At 39.3% G+C, this 27,506-nt stretch overlaps 1 protein-coding gene across 1 annotated transcript; it reads left to right on the top strand.

Annotated features, from left to right (window-relative positions):
* The first annotated feature begins 189 nt into the window (after positions 1-189).
* On the top strand, positions 190-24,704 carry LOC138209159 (MORN repeat-containing protein 4-like). Its single transcript, XM_069167549.1, has 5 exons — positions 190-304; positions 4,765-4,836; positions 12,496-12,610; positions 16,310-16,419; positions 18,901-24,704. The coding sequence occupies exons 2-5, from the start codon at positions 4,770-4,772 to the stop codon at positions 19,053-19,055; spliced, it is 447 nt and encodes a 148-aa protein (XP_069023650.1). The 5' UTR covers positions 190-304; positions 4,765-4,769; the 3' UTR covers positions 19,056-24,704.
* Positions 24,705-27,506: the final 2,802 nt, after the last annotated feature.

The following is a 27,506-nucleotide window of genomic DNA, read 5'->3' as shown; positions in this document are numbered from 1 at the left end:
CGCTTTAACGGAGGAGCACTCCGGCTAATTAAGTCGTTGAACCCGTTGCCCTCGACAAAGATGTCTCCTGCAGAGGGCTGGGCAGCGAGAAGAGTAGCCAATAGGAAGGCTCCTTGAGTAGATGTGGAAGAATTGAAGCCAATCGGATCGCGGCGCTTTGGAGAGACACTGAGGCAGCTCAGCCAGGAAACTAACAGCTACGGAAAAAGGCTAAATAGTCGCTGAGAGGAGCAGAAATCCTCCAACTGCCGTGTTGTTTTCAGCGATGTAGAGAAAAGGGACTGAGTTGCTCTTTAATAAAAAGGTAAAGCATTTATTGTTTTTTTTCTCCTGACCTGCTCACCGTGTGCATGTGTGTGTGTTTTGGAGGCTGGCAGCGTCATGCCGGCAGGATGAAAGGGATTAGGGCGCCGTTACTGTGGCAACATTAGATGGAGGGATACACACTCCTCCTCCCGTCTCATCTGACAACCTGCCTGATGGTATGTGAGCAATTATTCAGCCTAATAAACGGGCCTTAGATATCTCCTTTCTTATTTTGTAGCCTAAACGTTTCTGTGATGCTCCCATCAGCGGCTGCTTGTCTACAACCTCATTTGGACTCAATAAAAAGGAGAAGACACACAACAGAGCCACAATAAACATGGCCGAGTTGTTTAATAGCTATATCTGAGCAGCTAACATTGCAATCATAATAATATGGCGATATCATAAACACAGTCAGGACACCAGCAAGACCTCTTATCACAATGAAGGAGTCCACACTAATTAAATAACTGCTGGATTATAGTAAGGAAGAGAAAGTTGAAATTTGCATTTTAATAGCAAATTAGCACCCTGCATATAGTCCACCTGTATTCTACAATTTATGGTCAAAATATATGGACACCAGGAGTGAAACAGCCAACAGAAATCAAGGTCAGGTATGCACCTTGGTGTTGGGGTCACGGTTCAATACATTGTTGGCACAGCAGAGAACAAAAACAAAAAATGCATCAAACAACACATTTTTGTCTTTTGTTTTGAAAATTAAAAAAAAAAACACGAGTATATCACTGGCCAAAATTATCACGTAATGGTTAAGGTACTCAAATATCCTACAATTAGATTGTCTATTTGAAAACAAATACATAGCAATTGATGTCAAGTATAAAAAGACAAGTGCAACATATTCAGGATCCACTTAAATTAACGATTAAAACCACCGGTGTAACTTCCGCTTTAAAACTGCACATTTGACAATGCTGCCATCTTGTTTGAATTAACTTTATCGGAACTGTCACAGGACAGAGCCGACCAGGTCTTGGAGCTTACCCTCAGTGTGAGCTCAGTGTGGTGGCCGTTCAGTTGACAATATGCGACTGGAGATTCTGGCTGTAGGAGGGCAGATTTAAATATGAGTAAACACATTGTACCAGATTCATGAAAATTAAACAGCTGTGGGAAATTATGAAAAAAAATCTGTGGGAATTTGTGACATGTTATAGCTCAAACTATTATTTGATCAAAGTAAAATTAGCTGAAAGAATCATCTGTGCTTGCTGTACTTGACACACTGACTGTGAACTGGGACTTTGGCTCAATCAACATCAATCGCCTCACTAATGCTTCTGTAGCTCAATAGGAGAAAATCCCTGCAGCTGATTTCCACAATCTTATTGAAACCATGACACCAGAAGAGTGACGGCTCATATAGCAGCAGATTAACACCCATGGTTTTTGGAATTAGATGTTCACATGATGGTTTAAAGGTGGAGTTTCTCTGGAGCTTCACTGTTCTGCAGCCATGTTGCACTATTCAAAAACTAGCTATTAACCAACAGTGGACACATCATTTAATAATAACAATAATAATAATAAACTTTATTGGTATTGCACCTTCAGACAAGGAATGCAGCTCAAAGTACTTTACAGCAAGAAAATTACACATAAAAACAGATATAACGGAACATTTAAAAATATAGGAAATAAATGAGATGCATAAGAACAGATAAAATGCATAAAATTAAACACAAAGAGTTAAAATATTAAGTAAGCAGTATGTATTTTAAAGGCACGGTAGTTCAAGTGCAGTCAGTGCAAGAGAGCTTCAAGAGTAACTAGTTAAAGGCTGATGTAAAGAGATATGTTTTGAGCTTTCTTTTAAAAGTATTAACCGAGCTAGCTTCCCAGATATCTACAGGTAGTTTGTTCCACAGCTTTGGAGCAGAACCGACAAAAACTGAATCTCCAATTTTCTTTTGGCTGCTGCTGGGAACCTCCAATAAGCCAGCACCAGATGATCTCAGTGTTCTTGAAGGGTCATAGTTAACCAGAGAGTTGGCGATGTAACTCAGTCTGAGCCCATTAAAAGCTTTGTATGTGAGGAGGAGGACCTTAAAGTCAAACCTGTGTCTTACAGGTAAACGGTGCCGAGCAGCCAGAACTGGACTGATGTGTTCTCTTCTCTGGGTTCTGGTTAACACTCGAGCTGCAGAGTTTTGGATGAGCTAAAGTCTATCTGTTTTTTTCTTTGGGAGGCCAGTAAAAAGTGCATCACAGGAGTCCAGTCGGCTAGAAATGAAGGCATGAATCAACTTTTCAGCATCTGTCTTGATTTATAAACAGCTGCAGCGTGACTGTTTCTAAGGTGGAAAACATAAGTTTTGGTCACCTTGTTAATGTGGGCCTTGAAACTTAGATCTGAGTCTACGATTACACACAGACTAGTTACCTTTGATCTTATCCATGGAGTTAGTTGCCCCCGATTATTTTCTTCGATTTCTCTTTTTGTTTCGGGGCCGACTAGGAGGACTTCTGTTTTATCCTCGTTTAATTTTAGGAAATTATTGCTCATCCATTTATTTATTGCTAAAATACATTCAGTGATGGAGCGCATTGCTTCATCGTCATTTGGTTCAGCGCCGATGTACAGTTGTGTATCATCTGCATAACTGTGAAAACAAACATTGTGCTCTCTAATGATGTTCCCCAGTGGCAGCATGTAGAGTGAGAACAGTAGAGGACCGAGGCAGCTGCCCTGTGGAACCCCACAGCAGCCATCACGTTTCTCTGACACTTGATCTTTAATGCTGACGTAAAACTTCCTCCCTTTGATGTATGTTTTGCACCAGTTTAAGACAATGTTGGACAGACCAACCAACTTCTCAAGACAATTGATCAGGATATCACGGTCATGGTCCCAGGTCTAAGAGGATCAGAATTGAGACCTTATTTCCATCAGAGTTTAGATGGAGGTCGCTGATTATTTTACTAAGTGCTGTTTTAGTGCTGTGATGTGCTCTAAAGCCTGACTGAAAGAGTTTATTTGCACTGAAACTATCTTTTCAAGTATCTTACTAATGAACAGAATGTTGGATATTTGGCCTATGGCTGCAATGCGTTGACATCAAGATTGGGTTTCTTTAGTAACGGTTTTACAACAGCTCTTTTGAAGGCATCTGGGAAAATGCCTGTTTGAAGAGTTGTGTTTATAATTTGGAGAACATAACTTGAAATGCTGTTGAAAACCTGCTTAAAGAACACTGTTGGTATTGAGTCAATACAGGAAGTGGAGGAGTTACAGTCTTACAAAGTTCAGTTAATGTGATGGAGGTGAATTTTTCCATGGTTGCATCTATGTTAGAAGATTTTTGGAGTTCGTCTGTATTAACATCAGCAGCAATACTGACTCTGATTGAAGTGGCTTTGTTTTTGAAGAACTGCTAGTTCTTCACATTTTGATGCCGGGACCGGCAGAGGGGCGGTGCTAGCGTTGAGTAGCTGCTCAATAGTAGAGAACAATATTCTTGAGTTCCCAGCATTTTCTGTAATAATCTTAGAAAAGTAATCCTTCCGTTATAGGAAGTCACGGCTTCTTTGTGCATATTACAGGGAACTGAAAGTCCAGATTTGCTCCACTTGCTTTCAGCTGCCCGACAACTTCTCTTGTTCTCTTTCACACTGTTATTGTTTCACCACGGGGAGATTCGACCAGTCGACTTCTTCCTGACCTTTAAAGGAGCAACAGTAATTAAAACAGACGGCAGAGTGTTATTGAAGTGTTCAACCGTGCCATTTAAAGAGCACTCATGATTGTATGGCTCAATTGATCTCATCATCTCAGAGAATTTAGCTTCAGCACTTTCAGTATCTTTTGAATCAGAATTTCCCTTTTAGTCTTTGGCATTGTTACAATCACATCATGAAATATACAGTGATGGTCAGAGATAGGTAATTCACATACTGAAACATTATCCATGTGTAACCCTCTGTTTATCACCAAGTCTAGAGTGTTACTATGCTTGTGGGTGGCTTCCTTTACATGTTGGGTCAGTTCAAAGCTGTCAAGTACATTTATAAGCTCTATAGGTTTGTGGTCGTTCTTGTTATTAACATGAATATTCAAGTCTCCATTAAGAATGAACCTATCATGTCTGGTGACACCCAGTGAGATCAACTCTGAGAGTTCCTGCAAAAATAATGCTGAGTACGTTGGTGGCCGATATACTCTGATGATTAGTACTGCAGATTAAGGTTTGAGCTCAAGAGCAAGATATTCAAATAATGTAAATTCACCTAGGCCAATGTCATTACACACAAACTGTGTGGAGAAGATCACTGCAATCCCTCCTCCTCTCTTGTTTTGTCCAAATGACTGGTAAAATGTTTAGTTAGGAGGACAATCCTTTTTATTTTAATGAACTAACATCTCCGTGTGTGTCACAATGTCAAAGCTTCAGGTCTTTTATGATGTTTTTTGTGTGTTGCCATGTGTGCCAATAGGACCCATGACCCTGACACGAGAATCCTTCACCTACTCCAACGGCGAGGAGTACCACGGGGAATGGAAAGAAGGTAAGACTCACCTTCTCACACACCTGCCCATCCTCCATCACTAGCCACATTTGGATGAACAGCAGAAGTGTTGATTAAGACAATAATGCACAGGCAGGGGCCTATTATATATATATATATATATATATATATATATATATAATAGAATAATACTCTTAAATGCAGTAAGCATCATAATCTGCAGTAACATATGTGGAGTATCCGGACTTTTTTAAAATTAACAAATTACATTTGGGGGGCATCTATATATCTCAGTGGCATTTCTTGATCCAAGGTTAGTATGTGTCCAACTTAATTTGAACTCTTTAAACTCCTGTCAAGTGAAAAATGAAGTACATCACGTGGACATTGTTCGTTTTTTGACATATCTGGACAAGCAAACACTTGACACTCTTTGAAACAGTGTCTACTTTTAAAGGTGATATACTTGAACAAGAGCACAGGAAAGAAATAACCTTTTCAATCATTTATTCAATAGAAATATGGATGGCATATTTGACCACTATTTAAAGAATTGCTTCAGTCACCGGCTGTATGAGGTTTTTTTTGCGTGCACCACCTGTTTCAAATCCCCCCACATTATTTCAATAAAACTCTGATCTCCACGTTTGGAATCTATGACACTTGTTTTCTTTACAGTGAAATGGTTTATATTACAATAATTTGGAGACCTTTTTAAATCCCTTGCCAGACTCTTTGACACCACACACTTCAATGGCAAAGATAACAGCAGATCTCAGATGTCCGAGGTTTGAATAAGACAGGTTCGAGTTGTCACTCAGGAGGTTTTAATTATTCGCACTTCTGAAAATCTGGAATCCCTGGTTATAATTTATGGATTACATTGTGGGGTGTAGGGGTGCACTTACTTTTTTCATGTGACTGATCTGTTCTGTTTTATTTATATGAATTATAAAAATGACTAAAAACATCAGTCTTATGCATCATTTGTTTGTATATCAACCGATAGGCACAGTTTTAAGGGGGTCAAATGTTTGCTCGTCCAAATATGTAAAAAAAAAAAGTCAACAGGATTAACTTTTTTCACGAGTGTTGGTTTAAGACATGCAGCGAAAGCAAGGTGTATTTTTCAGAATATTTGACCACAGATAGATCAAATGGTGGTGGTGGTGACTTTTCATGTAGGTAAAACATAAACAAATCTGAATGTAATAATGCAAGTAAAAGGTCAATTATTGAACCCACATGGGAAAGAAAGAGTAGCATATGAATCAAAACAGAAATTGAGGGCATTGATGTTTCCCTTTGTTAATGAGTGCACTGAGACTTCTTGTTGAAACATTACGAGAAATAAGCTAAGAAAGTCACTAATAAAACAAGATATCTCGCGTTCCGGTTGGAGCGCTGTCTCCAGCATGCATGCTTTCCCAAGAAGGCTGAGCAGTGCGATACCCCAAATAGTTGGCGCACACTCTGGTTCACTTTTTAAATTGTAAATCACTGCGACGTTGAAGAGCCCAAATCGTCTCTCCAATATCCAGAGTCTAAAGCGTTTCAGAATACCTCTCCACCCCTGGTGCCTCGCCACTGTGGAGCGTTTCACCATCTCAGTAATGCCCTACAGAGATACAGCACTGTGGAAATACTGAAGGCACTCTAGATGTTCAGATTCATCTCCATCAATCAAGGAGGAATTCGATTGATCTCAAAATCATTCTGCAGCTTGAAAATGAGCCCAAGCATACAGCCAGAGCCAAAAAGAAGTACCTTCAGCGACAAGAAGGAAAAGGAGGTTTGCAGCAGATGGTCCGGCCCCCACAGAGCGCCGATCTCAACATCAAGAACCGTGGCAAGTTCTCCGAAAGCCGTCCTACAATCTACCTGCCAAGTACTTTGAAAAAAGCAGCCTGCAAATGTATCTCCAGGAAATAGTGTTGTTTTAAAGGCAAAGAGTGGCCACACCAAATACTGATTAGATCTGGGTTTTTTTTCTGTTTATTGCACTTTGTATAAGGTAAACTGAAACAGTTCATGGGATCATTTTAGAAAGCATCCCCATTTTACTTTTAGTGTCTAAATTCTTTTCACAGTACAGTATGTGTCAGTTAGATTTCACCATTACACCTCGTGTTGAGGGTTATTGGCCCACATACATCTTTGGCTTTGTTCAGGCTGCAGGCAAATCAGATTTGTTTCTCAAATCAGATCATTCAGACAAAATGTCCACACTGTTATTCGCTGGTGAGCGGATTGGATTTGGTGTGTACAAACATCGCTAATATATCTGCATATGTTGCTGTGGTAACAACGTACACGTAGCTATGCTCGTGATGCGGCTTCCCAAAGCAAAAAGCAAGTATCCAAGTATCAGCAGATAAATGATTTCGGTGTCCACGGACTGTTGTCCTCCATAGCGGCCAAATCTACACTCTCTGATGGCGTTCTGCTCATTGTAGCATAAATTCTGCTCACTCTGTCACAGAGAATGATGTGATTGCATGTCCATTACCAGTCATTACCAATCCACTTAGGGCTTTAAATCGCTCCATAATGACGGCACTAGTTTTAGGTTTGTTTCAGATGAGAGAGTATGAAGGGGAGAACAGTGTTGCACTGACATATCACAGCAGAGAATGAAAATCAGAAGAGAGAGAGAGTCCGAATACATCTTTAGTAGGAAGCCGGATTTACACTGGAGTTAGTCTGGATTCAAACTGACTGTAGCCCTGTATGAATAATGAGCGCTCTCAGTCATTTGAATGGAGCCAGTCTGGCAACGCAGGGTAAAAAAAATGCTGCGTTGCTCAGCTCAAATCTTCCTGGTGGATTACTTTGTGACGTAAACACCAAGTAGTCGCGGCTGTGAAAACTTTCCAGACTTATAAAATCCTGTCTGTGAGTTTTCCAACCATTCTGTCGGAGTTTTGGTGTCTGATAAGCCTTTAAACACATTGCTCTGTTAGGTGTCCTCTAACTGGGTTTATTCTCTCACATCAACAACAATCCGTACCACCATCGGTGTTGTTTTAATACAGGTCTTTTTCCAGCCTGAATTCCCACTTGAATAAACCTGTTCAGAAAAAATTAATCGTGGCAATTCCAGTAAATATGAACAAGGAAAGTTAACTACAGCAGCTTTTAATTAATGTAGGATTTCATTTCAGATTGGAGAGTCAGGAGAGAAGTGGGTGTACCGTAAGGGACTCACAAGAGAACAAATATTTTTTAAATGAATCTGCGCTCTCACACAAACAGATTGTATGTAATAGACAAAAAAAAACCCACAGAAAAAGGTGTCAAACTGAAGTCAGTAACTCATCTACACACACAGACCATCTGGAGCCAGTGAGCCTGCTGAGACAGGATATCACACTACCTCAACCAGTATTTGCACTTTGACAAAAACAGACAACCTTTAGGCAAGGTTAAACAAAGAACAAAAGTTTGGCACTGAAGCTGGAGTGAGGCTGCGGGGAGAAACATATGGTCTCTGCACAAGTAGCAAAAAACTGTTAAACTGGTTTAGCTGTGATGCACTGATATGGTGTACAACACAGCACTGTTGAGATTGTTTTTGTTTTTTTCAAAGACTTTTCTAAGCGAAGAAATATTTGTTGGCTGTTTGGGACTGCCAGGATTTCTTCATGTCATTTAATCTGATCACATGTATCTTTAAAATATATCTAAAACATATATGGCACATGTCCAACAGTCTTCTGATCACATCACATGATCTTCATTCGCAGACTTCAGTTATACACAAAACTGTTGCTGTTCAAGATTCAATTCATGCTGAGCACTTCAAGGACTTTTTGCATGTGTCAGTTCAAACACTTCAGGCACGTGAATTATCGTTGGCTTTAGAAACAACAGTTAGGAGAACAGTTCATTGCTTTTGTCAAGCTTTTGAATATATAACTTGCTCTACGAGCATACAAAGTCTTGAACAAAGTCACTCTAAATGCCCGTGCACTTGAAAGACTTCTTGTGATGTTTGCATAAATGTTGCGTTTCAGACGAGGATCATGTGATAGGATCAAAAGCTCCATATTGTTTTCTCAACAGTTGTTTCAAAGGTCAAGAATGAGCCAGATTACATTCATTCACTCTCCACCATTGGAACACATCTGTGATAAAATACTCGTGTTAAGTTGTACTTCTTGTAATCCTGCAATAGGTCAAGTTTTAATCACAGGAAAGATGTTCGACTATATCAGCTACTTTTAGATGCTTCTTTTTTTTTTTTTAAGCTGTTTTTAATAATGTTTTCATCATCATATATCTCTCTTCACTTTTATATGACAAAGGCAAGTGTAAACATGCAAAAGTACAAAGTGAAAATGCACATACCTTTTCCGAAGACACTATAATTTTCTGCTATGTCCAAAGTATGTGTGGTTACACATTCTGACGGTTTTAACATGACAACTTGAATTAACGCTGCTGACTTCGCAGTAATGTGTAATTGTGTTTGGGTGTGTGTGTGCGGTGTGCGGTGTTGTCATGAACACAGACACGCATGTCGTGCATCGCGTCTCTCTGTCCATCCATGCAAAGTCACTGTTTGCACACAAATATGTAGGCGTGTGTCAGACGGAGGTCTACGGTGTCACATGAATAATTCAGTTGAAGACAGGCCCAGGAGCTATCGGGTTACAGGAAGTCGGTTGGGTACATCCACAACAGCCAGAAGCCATTTACTATTGTACTTTGCCCATGTGGTCATTTAATATCTATGCATTACCGCTATTGATTGACATAAAAGCCGGACAAATTCAGCTAAGCCATAATTAGCTGGAGACCGTGACCCAACACGAGATTGGAGAGAGGCGTTACAAAAGGAGATGAATGACAGATTAGAGTCTGTCTGGACGGATCAAATCCAAGGAGATGGGGAGGAAGTTACTGTCCCTTCCTGCAGCAGTCGACTGATAATCTGGACCCTCAGTACAAAAAATGGGGAAAAAAACAAGGCCGCTTCATAGCAGTCTGTAAAATGCTAACACTGTCGCCACTTGATTTCATTATGTTCAATAGCTCCATTCATACTTTGACACAGCTGTTGTAATGTTTGGTGGAGGACACTACTGTTGGCGTTGCCAGACGACTGCGGACGCCTGACACATAACAGATTGTTATATTTCAGCGGCCAGTCCGTGAAATTTCTGCCTCAGGCTGTCGCTTGCTTGTCAGGTCTCCTGCAGCCTGAAGAGTTCGATTTAAACCACTGTTGGCCACCTTCTGGACAGTATACACTTAATGGACACACACACACACACACACACACACACACACACACAGGTTTTAGAAAAGGAATGACTTTGAAAATGGAATGCAGAGTTCCAGATTTTGTTTCAGCCAAATCTCTTCTCCAAATCTCCTGTGAAAACCCTGCTGAGATTAGGCAGAGAGCAACACTTTAAGCATCCCTGACAGATGGACTGCCTAATTTACTTTGCCATTAGCTGGGAGCAAGATACAAGACTCACTAGCCCCACCCCTGCCTCACCCCCTGCCAAGCAGTCCACTTTCAGGGAACTGCCCCCCTTCCCGCCAGATATTACACACTTCTCATTACTCCACCAGTTTTCATGTCACTTGGCGTGCTCCAAGTAAATCCTATCCCTTTGCGACCAGTATACCAGGGCCGCCTCAGCCCGTGTCCAACTGTGCCTCACATCCAGTTATTCTCCTAATTCCCGCCAGGCCTGCTAATAGACGTTGGTAAAGAGAATTGCTCACTTCTTTCCCTCCCTGTCTCCACTGACTTGCCGCCCGCCCGCCTGCCAGAAATGAGCCTCAGAAATAGAAGGAAAAACTGGGTCTCACCTCTGGGAACATTTTAAAAGGTAAAAAAAAAATGAAAGAAAGCAGTTTACCTCTTTTTATACGCTAACGCCAATTATGAATCTCCTAATTTGCATTCTCCAAATCTGAATTCTAATATAAAAATAAGCTCGCTGTCATAACCTTTTTTTTTGTTTGTTTGTTTTTTTTTTGCCCCAAATGACTTCTGCTGTCCTCAGCAAAACTACACAGGCAGCAGTGCAGTTACAAAAATCTTGAGTGTGGTACACTACATCTTGAGTGTGGTATACTACACCTGCCACCTTCTCTAAACCGTACTGGATGTTTTACTTTGCTTTTATATTAGTTTTGTGTAAGTAAATAACAATCAAATACATAGTAGACTGTTTGTAAATTTAGATTTTGGAGGTAAAACTCAGTTTTTAAGGTCACTAGAGGAACTGTGTCTCTTTGTTACCGAGTGGAAATTGATGGTCTTATTGGTCTTTAATCCTTGCTGTTATGATTCCAGTTATTAATGCTATAGAACTGTCAACTTCTATCAAAAATGGGAGTGGCTACAAGACAGAATAAACATAATCGCCTCATACAGATGAAGCATAAACAAACCTAACCTCCAATATTGTCCTGTTTTCAAGGATACAAATAACTGCACATTTGTACATTCATAGATTTCAGTGAACCAACCAATTGTTACAGAAACTACAACAACATAAATTGTAAGCATGTTTGTATCCATATAGATCCAGTATGATGCACTCTTCTTTGTTTAATTTCATCATATCCTTGGGGAATATAACACTGCCTAAAGCATTCCTTGGAACATACAAAACAATATATTTTGTATACATGCTCTCATTCATTTATAAACAAACTAGAAGGTCTTAGCAGACAAAAAAGCATCAGTTTTCAGTTTGTTATCATTCTGTATTATTTCATAACTCCTTAGTGAAGGCTTCATTTAATATCCTTCTCCATCAGCACAGCAGCTGTTTTTTTTCTTTTTGACTCAGGAGAGTAAATGTGACCGCAGGCACAGATGTGTTTCTGATTCCCACACAGCTTGAGCCTGTTGATGATGCGAGGAGACAATCCTGTCATCAGAAACGTTTACTGTTGATTAGAATCGAGACAGTTTTTGAGATCAAGTTAATTATGACAAACACTTGAGAAGAAAAAGTACAACAAATTTAAACCAAGGCACTCCGGGTTTGTGAGGTTTGATGCTGCTGTTGACAATTAGGTTTAAAAAACACAATAGTAATATGCTGGCCAATATTCTTTAAAGCATTTTTGGCACGGACCCTCTTATCTGGTAGTATGGTGCCAACTATTTTATGTTGTACAACTATTCAAGACAGAATTTTGAACTAAAAAATTTAACATTTACAAAAGATTATAGAACTACTACAAAACATAAATTAATACATGAAAACAACATGAATTTATCCAAATTAAATTAGGAGAAATAAGAGCCATATATGTAGAGAATTTGCAGGTAATTTAGGATTTCAAATACTTCGCAGCTGTTAGTGTCAGGCAGCTTTAACGTGTACTAGTTAGGTTTGACTGTAACACCAGAATTAATTAATAGATTGAATCACTAAGAATAAATTGGAGGTGGTTCCTGTACGCATTTAGGTTTGGCCTAATAGAGTTGATGCTTTGTACCTTCAAATTTCCAAATTCTTACCATCACATTCACCACACAACTTGCTTTTTCTGCCCTCATTGTTTTTAGGAACTTCAAAGATCCATCTTAGTTTTTTTGAAATCATCAATATTTTTTTTTGCATGTTGTCTGATTTTTGTTGCCTGATCACACGGATCAGCTGTTCATCTTTTTGGAACTCTCACGCTGATTTTCTTAGCCTCTTGATGCTGCTGCAGGTTTGCGTCATGGCCTGGGTCAGCTGACCTTCAGTGATGGGACGTGCTACACCGGACAGTTTGAGAATGGCCTCTTCAACAGCTGTGGGGTGCTGGTCTTTCCTGATGCCTCCAGGTTTGTGCCTCACTTCATGCTTTGCTGAATTTTTGAAGTTAAATCAGCTGTTTTCTAATATCAGGAAATCAGGCCTGAAGCTGCTCCAGTTGAATGATTGTTCTGCTTCATCAGTTTTTTATTTTGATTTATTTAAAATACTGTATATTTTTGTTAACAGTACATGGAAAATATATTGCTTCACCCAACTGTTCTAGCAGGAGTCACAGAATTGAAATATGTTAACAGTGCTGCAACCAACTAGAATCGATTAATCGTTCCATCAATGAAATGACAACAATCTTTACAAATTTTGAAAAAAATGCATCGCAACTTCTGAGAGCCTAAATTGATGTCTAAAAAAAGTCCAAAACTCAGAAAGCATTCAGTTTACAACCATTTAATAGGAAGAGCAGCAAATGCTTTCATTTACAGTTGCTTGAGCCGGAAAATGTTTGGTAATTTTTACTCTCTGAGCTTGAACAATTTCTGAAATTATTATGAAAATTGTAGCAGGTCATTTTTTTGCTGATCCACTACGTGGGTGCAAGTTGCAACTAAAAATGATTTAATTATTTGAATTATTGATTATTGTATTTTTATGATTAATCATTGAATTCACCACTCCCTAAAATGAAGATGATGTAAAAAGACCATCACTTTTTTTTTTTTTGTCTGAACCAGAGAATGTTCAGTGTTTTTGTTTGATAAAAGGTGAATCATTGATTGTTCAAATGTTCAACATACAGTAGGCCTACATTATGAGATATGATATGATAATTAAGATGTAAAACTTTCCAAACAGGAAGTTGGTTAAAAGTGAGTTCAGAGAACGGAACATTTAGGGCCCTATTATCGTTGGCCTTAAATAGGTGTATTTGGTGTTTTGGTGAACGCAGGCGCAGTGAAGTAGGAGGAATAGATCATCTTAGTGTGACAAATTTTGTCGCTTGATCATTATTAGTTCCTGAGATATACACGTTTTTTTCATAAACAGCCGTCTGTTTGCGCAGCGAATTCACCGTGGGCACATCAAATTCTGTGTGAAACTCTCGTAACTGGCCACTGAGATCCTTTAAATTCTTCTGTAAGCCGACGGCAATGAAGCAATTTGTCCCACAGGTTCAGACGGTCACCACCGAGTTCTGCTGTGCACATTCAGTGCAAATGACCTAACTGGGGCGTGGTGGCACTTGAGCTCTCCGACATCACAGTGCATTAAAAACGGGCAAGAACACGCTTGTTGCTCCCCACCATGCCGACACAGCGTATTTGGCCCCTTGCTGCTACTTTTTGTTTCCCAATAATTAGTCACAAACTTTGATGTGCGCTCTCTGCTCACCTTTCAGGTGCGTAAAACATCATAGACACACCCAGACCACTGCTCACAAAAGTATGTTTAACTCGGGTGTTGATTTTAATGGAGTGACTAAACTTGAAATGCTAACTTGCGAAGGGTATGGCTTCTCTCTGCTCCGTGCACATCACAATGCTGTGTGCTAGAGGAACAGTCTCCGAACTTTCAATTCAATCATACAAGACAAAAACCTGCATTGTATAGATGCCAAATGGTGGCATTAATGAAATGTCAAAGTGAACAAAGAACACTCATCCAATATATTGAAATCAATGGAACGCCATTGAGGAGTGAGCAGAAGTAAATTACGCACACTTAAAGCTCCTGACTAATAAAGACCACTGTGCTCCAACCATCACTGATGTTGTGGGGTTAATAAATGAACTGCATTGATACTTTGAGTGTGCCTAATTTATTTTGAAATCGTGAATTGAAAGGTCTAAGCTGCCGTGTGTAAATGGCTTTAACCTTTTGTGCATAAATGACCCAGTGTCACACTTGGTGGTGTTGAGACGGCTGGCCAGATTACTGAACCAGATGAGTAGATGAAAAGGCTTTTGAATAGTTACCACTTTACATGTAATTTAATTACAATTAATTTGTAGTTAAACCAGAGTGCCTTTTATATTTTGTGGCTGAGACTGGCTGCTGTGTCATGACGCCCGCCAACTACCTGATTTACATCCAATTTAATAGACAAAATTCCTCTTAATTTTGTATGTGGTTAACTGAATCGAAGGTTGCATTCAGAAAAATTATTGTTTTATTTATGTAAAAGGGATTAACAAAAAGAAATAAACTGAAAAAGAAAAGCACAGCTAGCTGTCGCACAAAGATAGAATAGCTGGTAGAGTGAGGTGGAAGAATTAGTTTTGAACCTGAGAATACTTTGAATGCTTTCATCGCCTGAATATGTCCAACGTCAGATTTTTTTTGGAGCAGCTATGATGTTGTAATATCAGCTTCAAATCATTCCAGAGACAGAAACAAAAACATCTGCTGCATCCCTTTATCTCTCCGACAAGAATTTCATTATAAGATGTCACCCTAAGAGATACACAAAATATTTTTTTTTTTCCCCAATTCAGATTCAGTTAAGAGTTCTTCGTCTTGGTGAAGGTGAAATGTTGAAGTACAGCTGAGAGCAGGATAACAAATCTGTGTACAGCCTGTTCAATGCCATCTGTTGTGTTTTTATTGGACAAAATGTTTGATTGATTCTTCGATGGCTTTTGGAAACACAAAAACATGTTTTTAAGGCTATATGAATAGTGGTTTAAGGTTACACAAATATTCACAATGAAATCCATCTTTTCAGCATCAAACTGCTGCTGCCTGCAGATTTCTGACAAGGTTTTAGCTTGGATGGCTTCTTTCATCGACTGAGCTTCACAGCAGCAACAATAGATTTCAGTGGAAACCCAGAGTTGCACAAGTTACACTTTCCTGTTAACTGCATGGCAACAACAATCATATGTAAGTGAATGATGCTCAATAGTCAGTTTGAAATCAATTTGACTTTCAGTCATTAATTATTTATTATTACTAATCATTATTTTTTTTCCCCTGCACATGTTTGAACTCTATTTTGCTCTCTTGCAGTTCAGCCTTTTTGTTAATTTGTGGCTGTTTGATGTAATTGTGTTCTTGCTGTGTGTGTAAACAGGCTGCCATTTTGCACTTTGATTCACACTGAGTTGCAAACAAAGCTGTGACAATACAAGTACAGTACAGGTCTGCTTCCTGCTTTGTAAAGAGCAAAACTAAATGTATTTAACATATATCTTTGCACTTTCAGTGACATATTGTCCGGTTTGGTTACGAAGGTTCCTGATTCATCAAAGATCAGTTTGTTGTGGTGCATCACATATTGCCTGTGTTGTGGTATTATTATCACATCTTGATTTAGTCAGGTTGTAATTTCCGGTTGAAGTGTTCTTCGTCTCCACTGTTTTTTTCAACTCAACTTTGAGTAGAGTGTATGTGATTCCCATGACTAGCTTAAAAAAACAAAACAACAACAACCAAAAAAAAAGTAGTTTAGATCCTCACAAATCAGACCGATACTACAGACTACTGCATTTTTCTAAAGCCTCTCTGAGGTTTGGATGATACACATTTAAGGAAAGCATTGTTAGTTCAGTGCACTTTTACATTAAAATCAATTAACTTGTCATGTGTGATGTTCATAGCCCATTGTCTTGTAGTCAAACTCTAGTCACCGCATATGCAACTATAAAATGATTTCTTGTTAATTTCTAAATTATTCCAAATGAACTGCTACAATGGCGCACTCTGTTATTGTAATGTGGAAATGTACTTTCTTTCTACTTGTAAATGTGTTTTTGTGTCAATTGTTTTAGGTATGAGGGTGAATTTATGCAGGGGAAGTTCCAAGGTGTCGGCGTCTTCACCCGCTTCGATGGCATGAGGTTTGAGGGCGAGTTTAAAAGTGGATGTGTGGACGGCTACGGTAAGACTTCAACTTTCCAACTCAAATAAACCAGAATGGTCTGTATCTTGCAGACATGCTGATGACTCATCGGGCAGTTTGGATAAAACTGGGATGGATTATTCTGTATTCCTGGATTTAAACAATCACCAAACAATCAATGATCATCCTTTCTCAAAGTAACAAATTCAATTTCAAAAGGCTTGTAACCTTTGACTTGTGTAATTGTAATAAATGTTTTATGCATTTTATAGCTGTTAAAGCTCATGTCAAATGAGTCAGTATTTTAAATTCAGAGCGGTTCATGAAAAAAAAAAGCCCTTTCGGCTAAGAGTGGTGTATCTGTGTGTGGTCTTTGTTCTCATTCAAAGCGTTTGAAGTTTTCATTTAATTATATTAAACAGTAAAATGTGCTAATTGTCAGATCTAAAGCTCTTGTGTGTCAGGGCTCAGAGCCTCTGTAGGTAATCAACACATTTTTATTTGAAGGGTGGCGAGGGCGGATCAATGTGTCTACTGATTTTTGTGCTTGTAAAATTAGAGATTGTACATAAAGAGTCCTCCAGTTTCCTGATATGTGTGTATATCCTTTTATACAGTTTTTAGATGAATATTAACCAATGTTCAGGTAACAGTTAACCCTAAATGGAAGCAGGAACTCAAAGAGACGACAGAAGACGCAGATAATGAAACACAAACATGATTCTGAGTTAAGAGCCTCAGCTTAGCCGATAACCAATAATATGATAGTTTATAGATTACTTCATAAAAAATCAATCAGTAATATAACAGCTTTAATTACTTCATGAAAGTAATGTAATTTATTACATTTTATTATCTTTTGATTACTTTTCAAACAAAGGTTTATTAAAAAAAAAAAAAAAAAAAAAAAAAAAATTAAACTAGGCAGTGTTAACCTGTAGTGTAAACTGACTGGACAGGTACCAAATATAGTTCAAAATTATATCCTGAACACATAAATAAAAGGACACACTTAATTTTATGTGACTGACTGTGGTTACATTAACTTACCTTTACAGATGCTTTCTTGGGTTTGACATTTAAAAATTTGCTGCATTTTCACCGCTGAATTTCCAGCAGTGATCGACGACACCTTTGTTATCCTTCAAAGCACGTTTATTTGATAGGCACACAAGAGGTGATGCAAATTTGGAACCAATATAATACAAGGCACTAAATCTCAAGTCGTGTTTTTGGTGCAGTTTGTTATTTTGTCAGCAGATTACAGAAAGACTAGCGGCCCAAATTTGATGACTCTTAGTGAAAACCTGAGCAAAGGGCGGCAGTTGGCTTTCTAAATGCCACGCACGTTAAACCTGGATCCTTTCTGGTCTGATGTCACAGTAAGAGTATTGTGTCACTTCCTGTTGTAATCACACTGTCCAGTGCTGCTGTCTGCAGATCTCACCAACACTAAATCTCTCTGCACAGCGGCTCATTTTGTTGTCGTACCACCGGTTTGCTCTGCTCAAGCACCTGATGCAACTTTCCTTTCTAATTTTATTCTTAACGTGCTCTTTTAGCTCCACTAGCTGACCAGTCAGAAGTCTCTGTCCATCTCCTGCTCATTGAGTAGGATGTTTAGTTTTCCCCCTGCCTCCTTTAGTGATATTTGTATTTGTAGTAAATGTAGTCTTTTTGCAGCGTTGGAGGTGAGGCTTACTGAATTTGAAGCTCCGCTCCACATCGTAGAAAACAACTCATTAGCTGTGGTAGCTATTCATAATCGTGGGCGTGGGCCGACCTCACGTAGCCCCTGTTAGCGCTCCCCCGGCAGGTCCCGAGCAGCCGGGAAGCCGGGCCACATGGGTGACAGTAGCTAGTAGGAAAGTTCAGTGGTGACAAAACAGATGTAGAAATGACCCCATTACGACAATCCACCTTCACGGGTACATTCACATGGTAGAGCCAGCAGTCCGCTAGCTTAGCTAACCAGAGTATAAAGACAGTAAACAGGGGAAGACTGGTAGCCTGGCTGTGTCTAAAGGTAACAAAAACCCGTCGACCATCACCTCTAAAGCCAATCTTGGTTGTTAAATATGACCTGAACTAACACTGAAGCGTAAAAATGATAGTATTGTGTTTCCCGCTACAAGTAACCTGCTGGAGTCCTCACTGGTTGCCAAGCAACTTGTCCCAAAGACTTGAATGCAGCCTTCGATGTCAAAGTCTGTGCTGCGTACACGAACCATTGACCCTCTTAACACTTGGCCCTGACTTCTGTGAAGTACAAGAACATCACAGATTGGCTGTAAACATTATCCAGGCAGCAATTATATTTCCTCCACTGTTATTTTCAGAGCCAGGAAAATCAGGCAACTGAAATAGGCTGCAGTCAATAAATTCAGCCCGCTCTGACATCTGTGGCCTCCTGTTACTGGTTTGGTGAAGTGAGTTTTGTCTTTAACACAGCTTTTAGCCAGGTTACTGTATACCTGTTTTCTTTTACAAGATATATGATCAGGAGTCTGTCTGGTGCAGGAGTGCTCACATTTGTGGACGGAGGCCCCGGCGGAGGAGGCAGCAGCCATGAGGGCCTGTTTGAGACCAACCAGCTGATGAGGAGAGAGAACAGCCAGGGAGCCGTGCAGAGGGCGCAGGCGGCAGCTGCCAAAGCCCGAGCTCTGGCCATGTGATGAGGACGACATCACCCACAGGGCCCTGTTCCAAGATCATCCTCCCACCATCCTCCTTTTGGTTTGAGCTGCTGATTATGTTTATTTTTATGAAGTGATTTATTTCATTTCATTCTTCACTTTCCTTCTCCTCCAGTTATCTTTGACTGCTGTAATTCAACATGTCAGTAAGTTCCTTTTTAGGTTTTGTTCTCTTTTACTGACAGTATTTTTCTTTTCTGTTTTATTTCACCTACTTGTAAGCTGCGGGATTCTTTAGGAATACTGTACGAATTAATGGAAGTGAGTTCTTGTGTTAACACAGACACTGATTCAGGATCAGCTGAGCCAAACACAGGTTTACTGTTAAGTTAACACACTGGTGCTAAATCTGCTTCAGGGTCAGTAAACCTGACAAAACTCTGGATACAAAAATGCACATGGGGCATTTTCCAGTAAACATTGATTGGTTGATTTTCATGACATCTAGACATGTGGGTTTAAACTGGGTTGAGTTAAGTTCAAGCATTTTTTTAGAAGGCTAGGTATGTTCAGGGTGTGTTTTATGAAATCTTAATTTGATTTATGATTCTGCTCATCAAAACCTAATCCTATCAAATTCCTTTATGAGTTCCTTATTGATTCAAAATAATTGCAGCTTTCACCCCTTCCAAAAACGTATAAATAATAAAAACCTAAATAATTGTTGTAGATCTGTAATTATCTGTTGGTGGCTGAAAAGGCTAATTAAGGTTTATAGATATGGCATGCGGCATCTTAATCTGAAGCAGCAATGTATCAGAAAAAAATACAGGGCAGAAGACAAACCACCGTTGGTCGTATTGGATTACAAAATCAGTGCAGTGGTGGTTGTAGAGTCATGTTCGATAGTGGGACTTCATTGTCAAATACATGTATGCCACTTGGCACTAATTATAAGGAGCCAGAGACCGGGATAAATTGAAACACTTTCAATTGATTAATTCCAAAGAACTAATTAATTGCTTGAGACAGTGCAGCAGAGGTCAGCTGATACTGCAAAAATGTAACATTAGTTTACATTCAAATGTACAAATCCATCCGCAGTCTGGCAAATAAAATGTGCAAGAGTTAGTTAATGAATTTATTTAAAAAAAAAAAAATCCTCAGCTTGTGTTTAAACTCTCCACAGCGTACATCTTACTAAAACACTTTTAATAACAAAGCTTTGTCTCTATTTTGTCCTATAATAACTACAATAGCAATCTGGCTATGAAAAAACTCTTTGAAAGAAATTAATAGAAAATGCTTGCCCTGTCCAATAAAGCCACAACAAACATACTTTTCTAATAAGTCTGAACCAAAATAAAAACCCAGTTTGAACTAAAACATGAAGACAACTTTTGACCAACAAATCAACAAATCAGTACTTACTGGTTTCCCTGCCTTCCCTTTAAAAGGCACATTTGTTCTGACATCCAACCTCGTATTGGTGCTCTAATCGGAATGCAAATTGCTTATGGTAATTTAGTGAAATGTCAGATGGATGTAGGTCTTGGCTAAAGAAAATGTGAGCCATTTTTGTGTTGTTGTTTTGTTTTGTTTTTTCACTCAGTGCCATTACAGCTCAGTCTGATCACAGATCAGTGGCAACATCCTCCTCAGTGCCAACCACGTAGTGCCAAGAGGCTGTATCTGATCCAGAATCAGTGGCATGTCCCCAGAGAGGAGGGTGGAGGATGAGGATGAGGATGAGCAGTGGAGGGGAATGGAGGTGACTGCCTCGTTATAGTAATGGGTGCAATTTCTGTTTTGGAGGAGCAATTTGATAATAGCATGCAATTTCTGCCTGAAAGCAAGTTTTCTCTTCCACCGACTTTTACACTGGAAGATGAGGAGCAGGCTGTTTGTCTGCAAAAGAGGCTTTGTAGGTCAAAGACAGGTTCATAAGGGTTTTATTCCAGAAATATGTGCAAAGGACTTTTTTTTTTTTTTTTTTTTTTTACCTGAAATTTGATATGTTAAAGAACATGTCTTGTGAGCAAAAGTCTTAAGATCATTTGTTATCGATCAGAAAACTTGATAATTATCTGGAATGGTCATTGTGTTTTCAAAATGAAACTGTTCACTGAGTGCATTCTTTTACAGGGAGGTGAAAACATTCTTCCCATCAATGATGTCCCCTTTGATGTGCAGTGTTTGTGTATAATTAATCACCCCTCGCCCCCTTCCACCTCTCCCCAAAAAAAGAGGCATAAGCATCACTATTGTGAACTTCACATAGCTTCTGATAAGCTCTAACACATAATTCACACGTGCGTCGTGCCCGCAGGGAATCAGCGTCTGTCCATGTAATGAGACTGGTGTGTAGATGTGCCAAATGTGTATGTGTATGTGGTTGTACTGGTGTGGGTGGGGGTTGGGATATTAAGTGGGAAATAGACTCAATTGTCAGTTATGTGAATATCTCAGAGTGCGATTAATTTCGGATGTGGTTTTGGGGGCTGATGTCTTCCCCACTGACCAATTTGACAGCGACATCAAAACCAGCTGAACTGACGGAGGTATCTCACACCTTTTAATTGGCTCTGGGATCTGAGCAGACACTGTTAAATGCATTTTGACTGTTGCCTTTAGCACAGTTGGTTTTCAGGGGGATGGCATGGGGTGGGTATCCACGGAAACGACCTGTCAGTGTTGGACAGTGTTTTATGTCTAGGCTCAAATCTTGAGATCTCTGTTTTTAGTGTTGTTTTATTGTCATGTATCTAAGTGAATGATCCCATGTTCCTTCACATTCTGAGAAAACAATGAGGATCACGAAACCCTTTAAAACGCACCTTAAAACCTCAACTTGAAAAGTTTCCATTTGATATGAACATAAAAGAGTGCCAGTCAACAGCAGTAGTGTTGTGATGAGTTACACTGTCCGACGTCAGTATAACTGAGGTCATTGTGTCACTGTGATTAGTATTGAAGGGGGGGTGCCATCAAAATCCACCTTAATGCACGATTCACTCATTTCCTTTTAACTAAGATACCTGGGCAAAACTGAAAGGCAAAACCAGATCTCACAAGAGCTATAATTTATTCTGTCAAGATAAATTTGTCAGTCAGTTCCATTGCATGAAAAAAGAGAATGGTTGAATGCCATATATAAATTTGAAATGACCTTCTTTTGTGATTTTTGCTCTTTTTCTGCTCGAGCTGATAAAGCAACATTGAAAGAAAACGTACTTAATACAAAAGCTCAGAGGCAAAAGGCAACAAGAAGCCTTTCCTATTCTCACTGAGTCTCTGTGACTCTTTTATTTACACCAGGACTGTTGTTGTTTTTCTCAGTGTCTTCAGTTGAATGTACAATTTTGATTTTCTCTGTTTATTTGAAGAGGCAAAGCCCGAGTCTGTACGGAGAGAAAGTGTCACTGAAGTCACACACATGTGGGGACTGGAGATGTAATCAGTGTCTTTGATCATTAGTTCCACAGTATTCACTTCACACACTCTTTCAAACAAACACACACAAACACACACACACACACACACACACACACACACACACACACACACACACACACACACACACACACACACACACACACACACACACACACTAACACACTTAACCTTGTGCTGTTCTCAGGTACAGCAAAATCAAAACCAAACCCATTACCAAACTCACCACCTACTGAGAAAATGTGCAGAGAGCTTTCTCTTTGTAAGAATTGTTCAACAAGTGAGTGAGTCAAGGCTGGATGTGAAAAAAAAAACAAAAAACATCAACACAGCGAGTTTAACGAGTGCCTGAACAAAAACCTTCTTCTACTGTGCTTTGAATACCTGGAATACTGCCTGACTGTTTTATTAACTTTTTCTGAACTGTCACTGTTTTTGTTTTTTTTAAAAACAGTTTGTCTTTTCTGTGCTCAATAGAGAAAAGTAAAAAAAAAAAAAAAAGAGAAAGAGGAAGTGTCGGAGTTAAGTACAGAGATTAACTAGTTAGCCTGAAGAGTAAAGACACGACCAACTCACTGCCTTCACTCAAAGCCTTTGCTGTCTTTTGGCATTTTTAGGCAGAGAAGACCATTTCAAATATATCTGAAGACAAAAAGTAAAACCCAAGATGTTACTACATTTAATGAAAGCTTTTAAAATAATAAAAAGATTGGAGATGTTCAACAACAAAAGGAAAATAAATGAATGGTTCAGGTCCCACATTATCTAGCTGTTGTAATTTTATTCTAAAAAAACATCATGAGAATAAATGCAATTAACTTTTGTTCAAATCAAATTTTTAATTTTAACAATTAAAATTATTTAAATTTAGTTGATTGATTCGAACAAAAGACTATCAGATTGCATTGTGGGAAATGTAGGAGCCAGCATTGTTGTAGCTTGATCCATACTAGGGACTTTGCTGGATGTCTACGCAGAAAGTGTCTCACCACAGTGAAGGTGTATTGAGCTCTGAGGAATGCCAAAACTTCGGTGGCCTACACTTCAGCACTGTGCCTGAACTCATCCTGCGTAGAAACAGACGGACCGCCGGAGCTGCTGCTCTGCTAACGTGCTGCTCTCCACCTCCTGTAGATGCTGTGTGAAAGTCAGAGTGTATGGGCCTCGGCTAATTGATTTTCAATCAAGACAAAACTGCCGGAGTGCCCCTTGAAATGGAATAATTGTCCTGCCGCTAAAACACTGAATGTCTCGCAGTGTTGTGCTCTGGATGACTGGTCTGTTCATTCAGTCGAGGCACACCTGCAGTGAGGCCGGACTTTTAGCTGCTGATTGGGTGTATTTCAGTAACTGTTGGTCAAAAGAGCCAATCAGCACTAAGTGACATGTTCATAAGAAAGGAACTTTTTCAATTTAAAACGGTTGTATTAATTAAGCCGCAGTGTTATTAAAGGTTATTAACCTGGTTAATATAAGTTTAAAAAAAAAAAAAAAACTAACAAAAACAACTAATGGTCCATTTAGCTTTTTCTGGTCATCCTGACCACATCTCATGATCTTCATCTGCAGATTGAACTTGCTTAGTTGTTATGAAACAGTCTACATTATGCATTTTTTGATCTAATTTTACACAAACTGAATTTTCTCAAACCAGAATGCCTTCAATTGTGAAACTAATTTCACAATACAGTAAAGACAATCTAAGATCAAAGGTCCAGCTCTGAATCTTCAGAGCTCGCAAACAAATCTCACGTCTTTCATTCAGACAAAGGAGCTGGCTCAGACGACATAATTAACCGATATGTTATCAGAATTTTACAGCTTTTATCAAAATTAAAGGAAAGAGTTGAAAATATTACTGGTTTCTTTCTGTTAAATCAAGAGGTTTATTTTATTTCTTGAAAAGCCATTGTTGACCAAGTTAAATGCGCAGACTTTAAAATATTTGGTAATATTTCAATAAATAAAATTTAGATAAGGTGGGACCTTTTTAAGACACAACCTAACATATGTTGTATGTTTCACACGGGGCTTTGTCCCCATTTTGGCACCTTTAAACAATGAAAAACCATCGAAAAAAAACTGAAGCCCCTTCTTGTCACAAAGCCATAATGTCACTTTATTTTTGTTTTCAATGAATTTGTTGCAAGATAATGATGTCATGAAAAAATAAGCAGTATTTGGTATCTTAGATTGGAATGAATCCACTGATAAACAATAAAGAAAATGCATGAAAGTGAACCAGATTATGACCCTTCTGTGCTTTTACCCTTGCAGAGGTGTGAGAGGACGCTGGGAGACATGAAACACTGAAACATCAGAACAATGAAAGGCACACAAACACAAATCAAACACACACACACACACACACACACACACACACACACACACACACACACACACACAGCCATATGGAAGGATTTTGAACTCTGATCACACATCTCAGCAGGTCTAACGATTATTTGTGGAGCTCCGCTGTCAGAAACCCACCTCCTTCCCTCCTTCCCTCCTTCCCCAGCTTCATTCTCCCCTCCCCCCACCCACTCTCTGCTCTGCTGTCACTAAAATAGCTTTAAGGTGTGTTTAGGTTGGACTTTAACCCCTGCGCCTGTTTCGTCTCCTTGGAAACCGTCCAGAGTTCCCTTAATTTGTATCATCTCAATCCCAAGTGCTGCAGCAGTTTTGCCTGTTTGCCCCTAATCATAGAGCCTGTTGCCATGGCAAAGTATTTAAATATGCTCTGCAGATCATCTTCACCTAACACACCAGAAGTGGCAGCTGTGCGAATGTGTTTTGTCTGTATGCTTTTGCTCTTACACTGAAAGTGAATTATTTTCTCCCCAAATATCATGGTTCATATCTGACCTGTTTTTTTAATTTCATTTTCCAAACATATGATTTCTCATCACTCCTCTCGTTCTGTCCTGTCCCTCTAATTCCACAGGGAGGGATATCCTATTTTCTATTTCATGGATTCTTTAAAGAGAGAAGGCATTGTCTCTTATCTTATCAGTGAAGCTTCACGGCTCCCAAAAGCTTTGGCCATGTTTAGAGAGGAAGTGCACGCGGCATATAGATAAGAGAGGCCTGGCACTGCGGGGACACACGCTGTCACTGCACATATGGCTGCAAGAAATAAAAACTGAGGCTATGAACAGAGGAAAAAAGAAACACAAAATACACATCCACTGTGGATTTTGCCTGATTTTTAATTGCTCTGGGTTCCCACCACTCACGACAGCACATTTGGGAGTTTGTGTATGTGTGCGTTTGAGAAGAACACGTATGCATGCATGAGTGCATTGGGGGAGGTATATAATAAGTGTATTCCTCTGCTTCATAAAAATGTTCAGCAGCCCTTACTCTTCCACTCAGAGCTGCAGCTCAAAGATGAGAAGATACAGACAGGAAGGTTAGACAGAAACATCACCCTGATACTGGCTTCTAAGACCTTAGCTGAAAAGAAAACATGAACCTGAGAAAAAAACAAAAACGAATTCTCACAGAAATGTGTAATTTTTGGGCATTAAATGGTTAAAGCTTAAGATACTGAATGGTGTTTGGCATCTTCAGTAAAAAGATGTTATCGCTTTGCCAGGGGGGAGACAGTGTGAACTTTATCGTAGCAGTCCTAGTCTGATCATATCAAATACACAAGGCAGGCAGCTCTTCTTTATACAATCTGGATCAGGGGAGTTGTTAATCAAATGGATAAATCAATTATGCAACGTCACAGTGAAAATCAAAACAACCTAAAACTCTCCAGACAGCCAAGTCAATATTTCAATAAATTAGTTAAGAAAATCAAAACATTGATTCACTGTCTGAAAGATTTTCTTTTTACATCATCAATAACTGAATGGATTTGGGTTTCAGACTGTAGATCAAACAGAACAAGAAAAACGTAACTTTGTTTCTGGGATTTTGTGATTTGTCACAAGTTTCTGGCATTTTATAGATTAAACAATGTTTGAGAGCAAGTAAAAAAAAATAAGAACAAGCATATTTTCAAAAAAAGCAATCTGTGGCTGTGCAAACCCAAATACGAGTTAAGTTACCAGACTGTATTCACAGCTAAGAAAACTGAAGCTGTGAGCGACAGTCGGAGCAGCCAGGCCAGCAAAAGTATACCTCATAAACTCAAGTTTATATGCTGGGGAAGGTGGTGTGTAATCAATATTCAGGATGAGTATGCATTGTACATACAGGGAACCGAGTCTAATTTAGGTGTCTGCCTAATGACAGGAACGACCTGAGAAATGTCTGACACCTTATTGTCTCCTGCATACAAGTGTGTGAGTTTCAGACGCGGTAATAATCTTTCTTACCTATCAATGGATAAAAACATGAACAAAAAAAAAAGTACATTGGAGAGGTATTGTGCAGAAAAGGTCCAAAATTCAGAACAGTCTGTCTGGCCCACACATTCATGTTTTTTTACATGATGAAGTCAAGTCTTTGTCTAAGTCTAATCTCCCTCAGGCTAGTCATCACATCACATCTTGATTTTAAGACCAGGGCACATTAATTTTATGGTTATATTTTCACATTCAACGTGCCACTGCCTTCTGCCTGCAGGTGCTTCAGGCAAGAGCAGAAAAGAGAAAACAGCAGAGCAGAAGCAGATTGAAGGAGGGCGAGAGGGATGGAGTTGCATGTGTAAATGTTGGAGAGGAGGAATAACACTTGGGCTCAGCCAAGAGACCAGAGGAGTGGGGGAGGGGTGGGCGGGTGGGTGGGAGGAAGCATACCGATACCGAGGGATATGAAGACATGATATACATATTCAACATTTTAAGTCCCATCAAGGAAAAATCCACACTTTGATGCTCAGATACATGTAATCCATCTGCAGTGCAGAGTAGACTCCAGCAGCTATTTTTTTGATAAATGGGCTTTTGTGTTGTTGTTTTTTAGGCCTGGAGAAGGTGCTTGAACTTCAGCATCCAGACAAAAAGCAGCATGTAGGTGGAGACAGAAAGCACCACAAGAGCAAAAACGTATCCACTTAAGAGAAAACGAGACGTATTACGCCAA

The sequence above is a fragment of the Embiotoca jacksoni genome, unplaced genomic scaffold (assembly GCF_022577435.1).
Source record: "Embiotoca jacksoni isolate LCO1_2020_lvr unplaced genomic scaffold, fEmbJac1.0.p SCAF_4, whole genome shotgun sequence".
In the NCBI taxonomy this organism is placed as follows: Eukaryota; Metazoa; Chordata; class Actinopteri; family Embiotocidae; genus Embiotoca; species Embiotoca jacksoni.
This window is presented reverse-complemented; position numbering and strand designations above follow the sequence as displayed.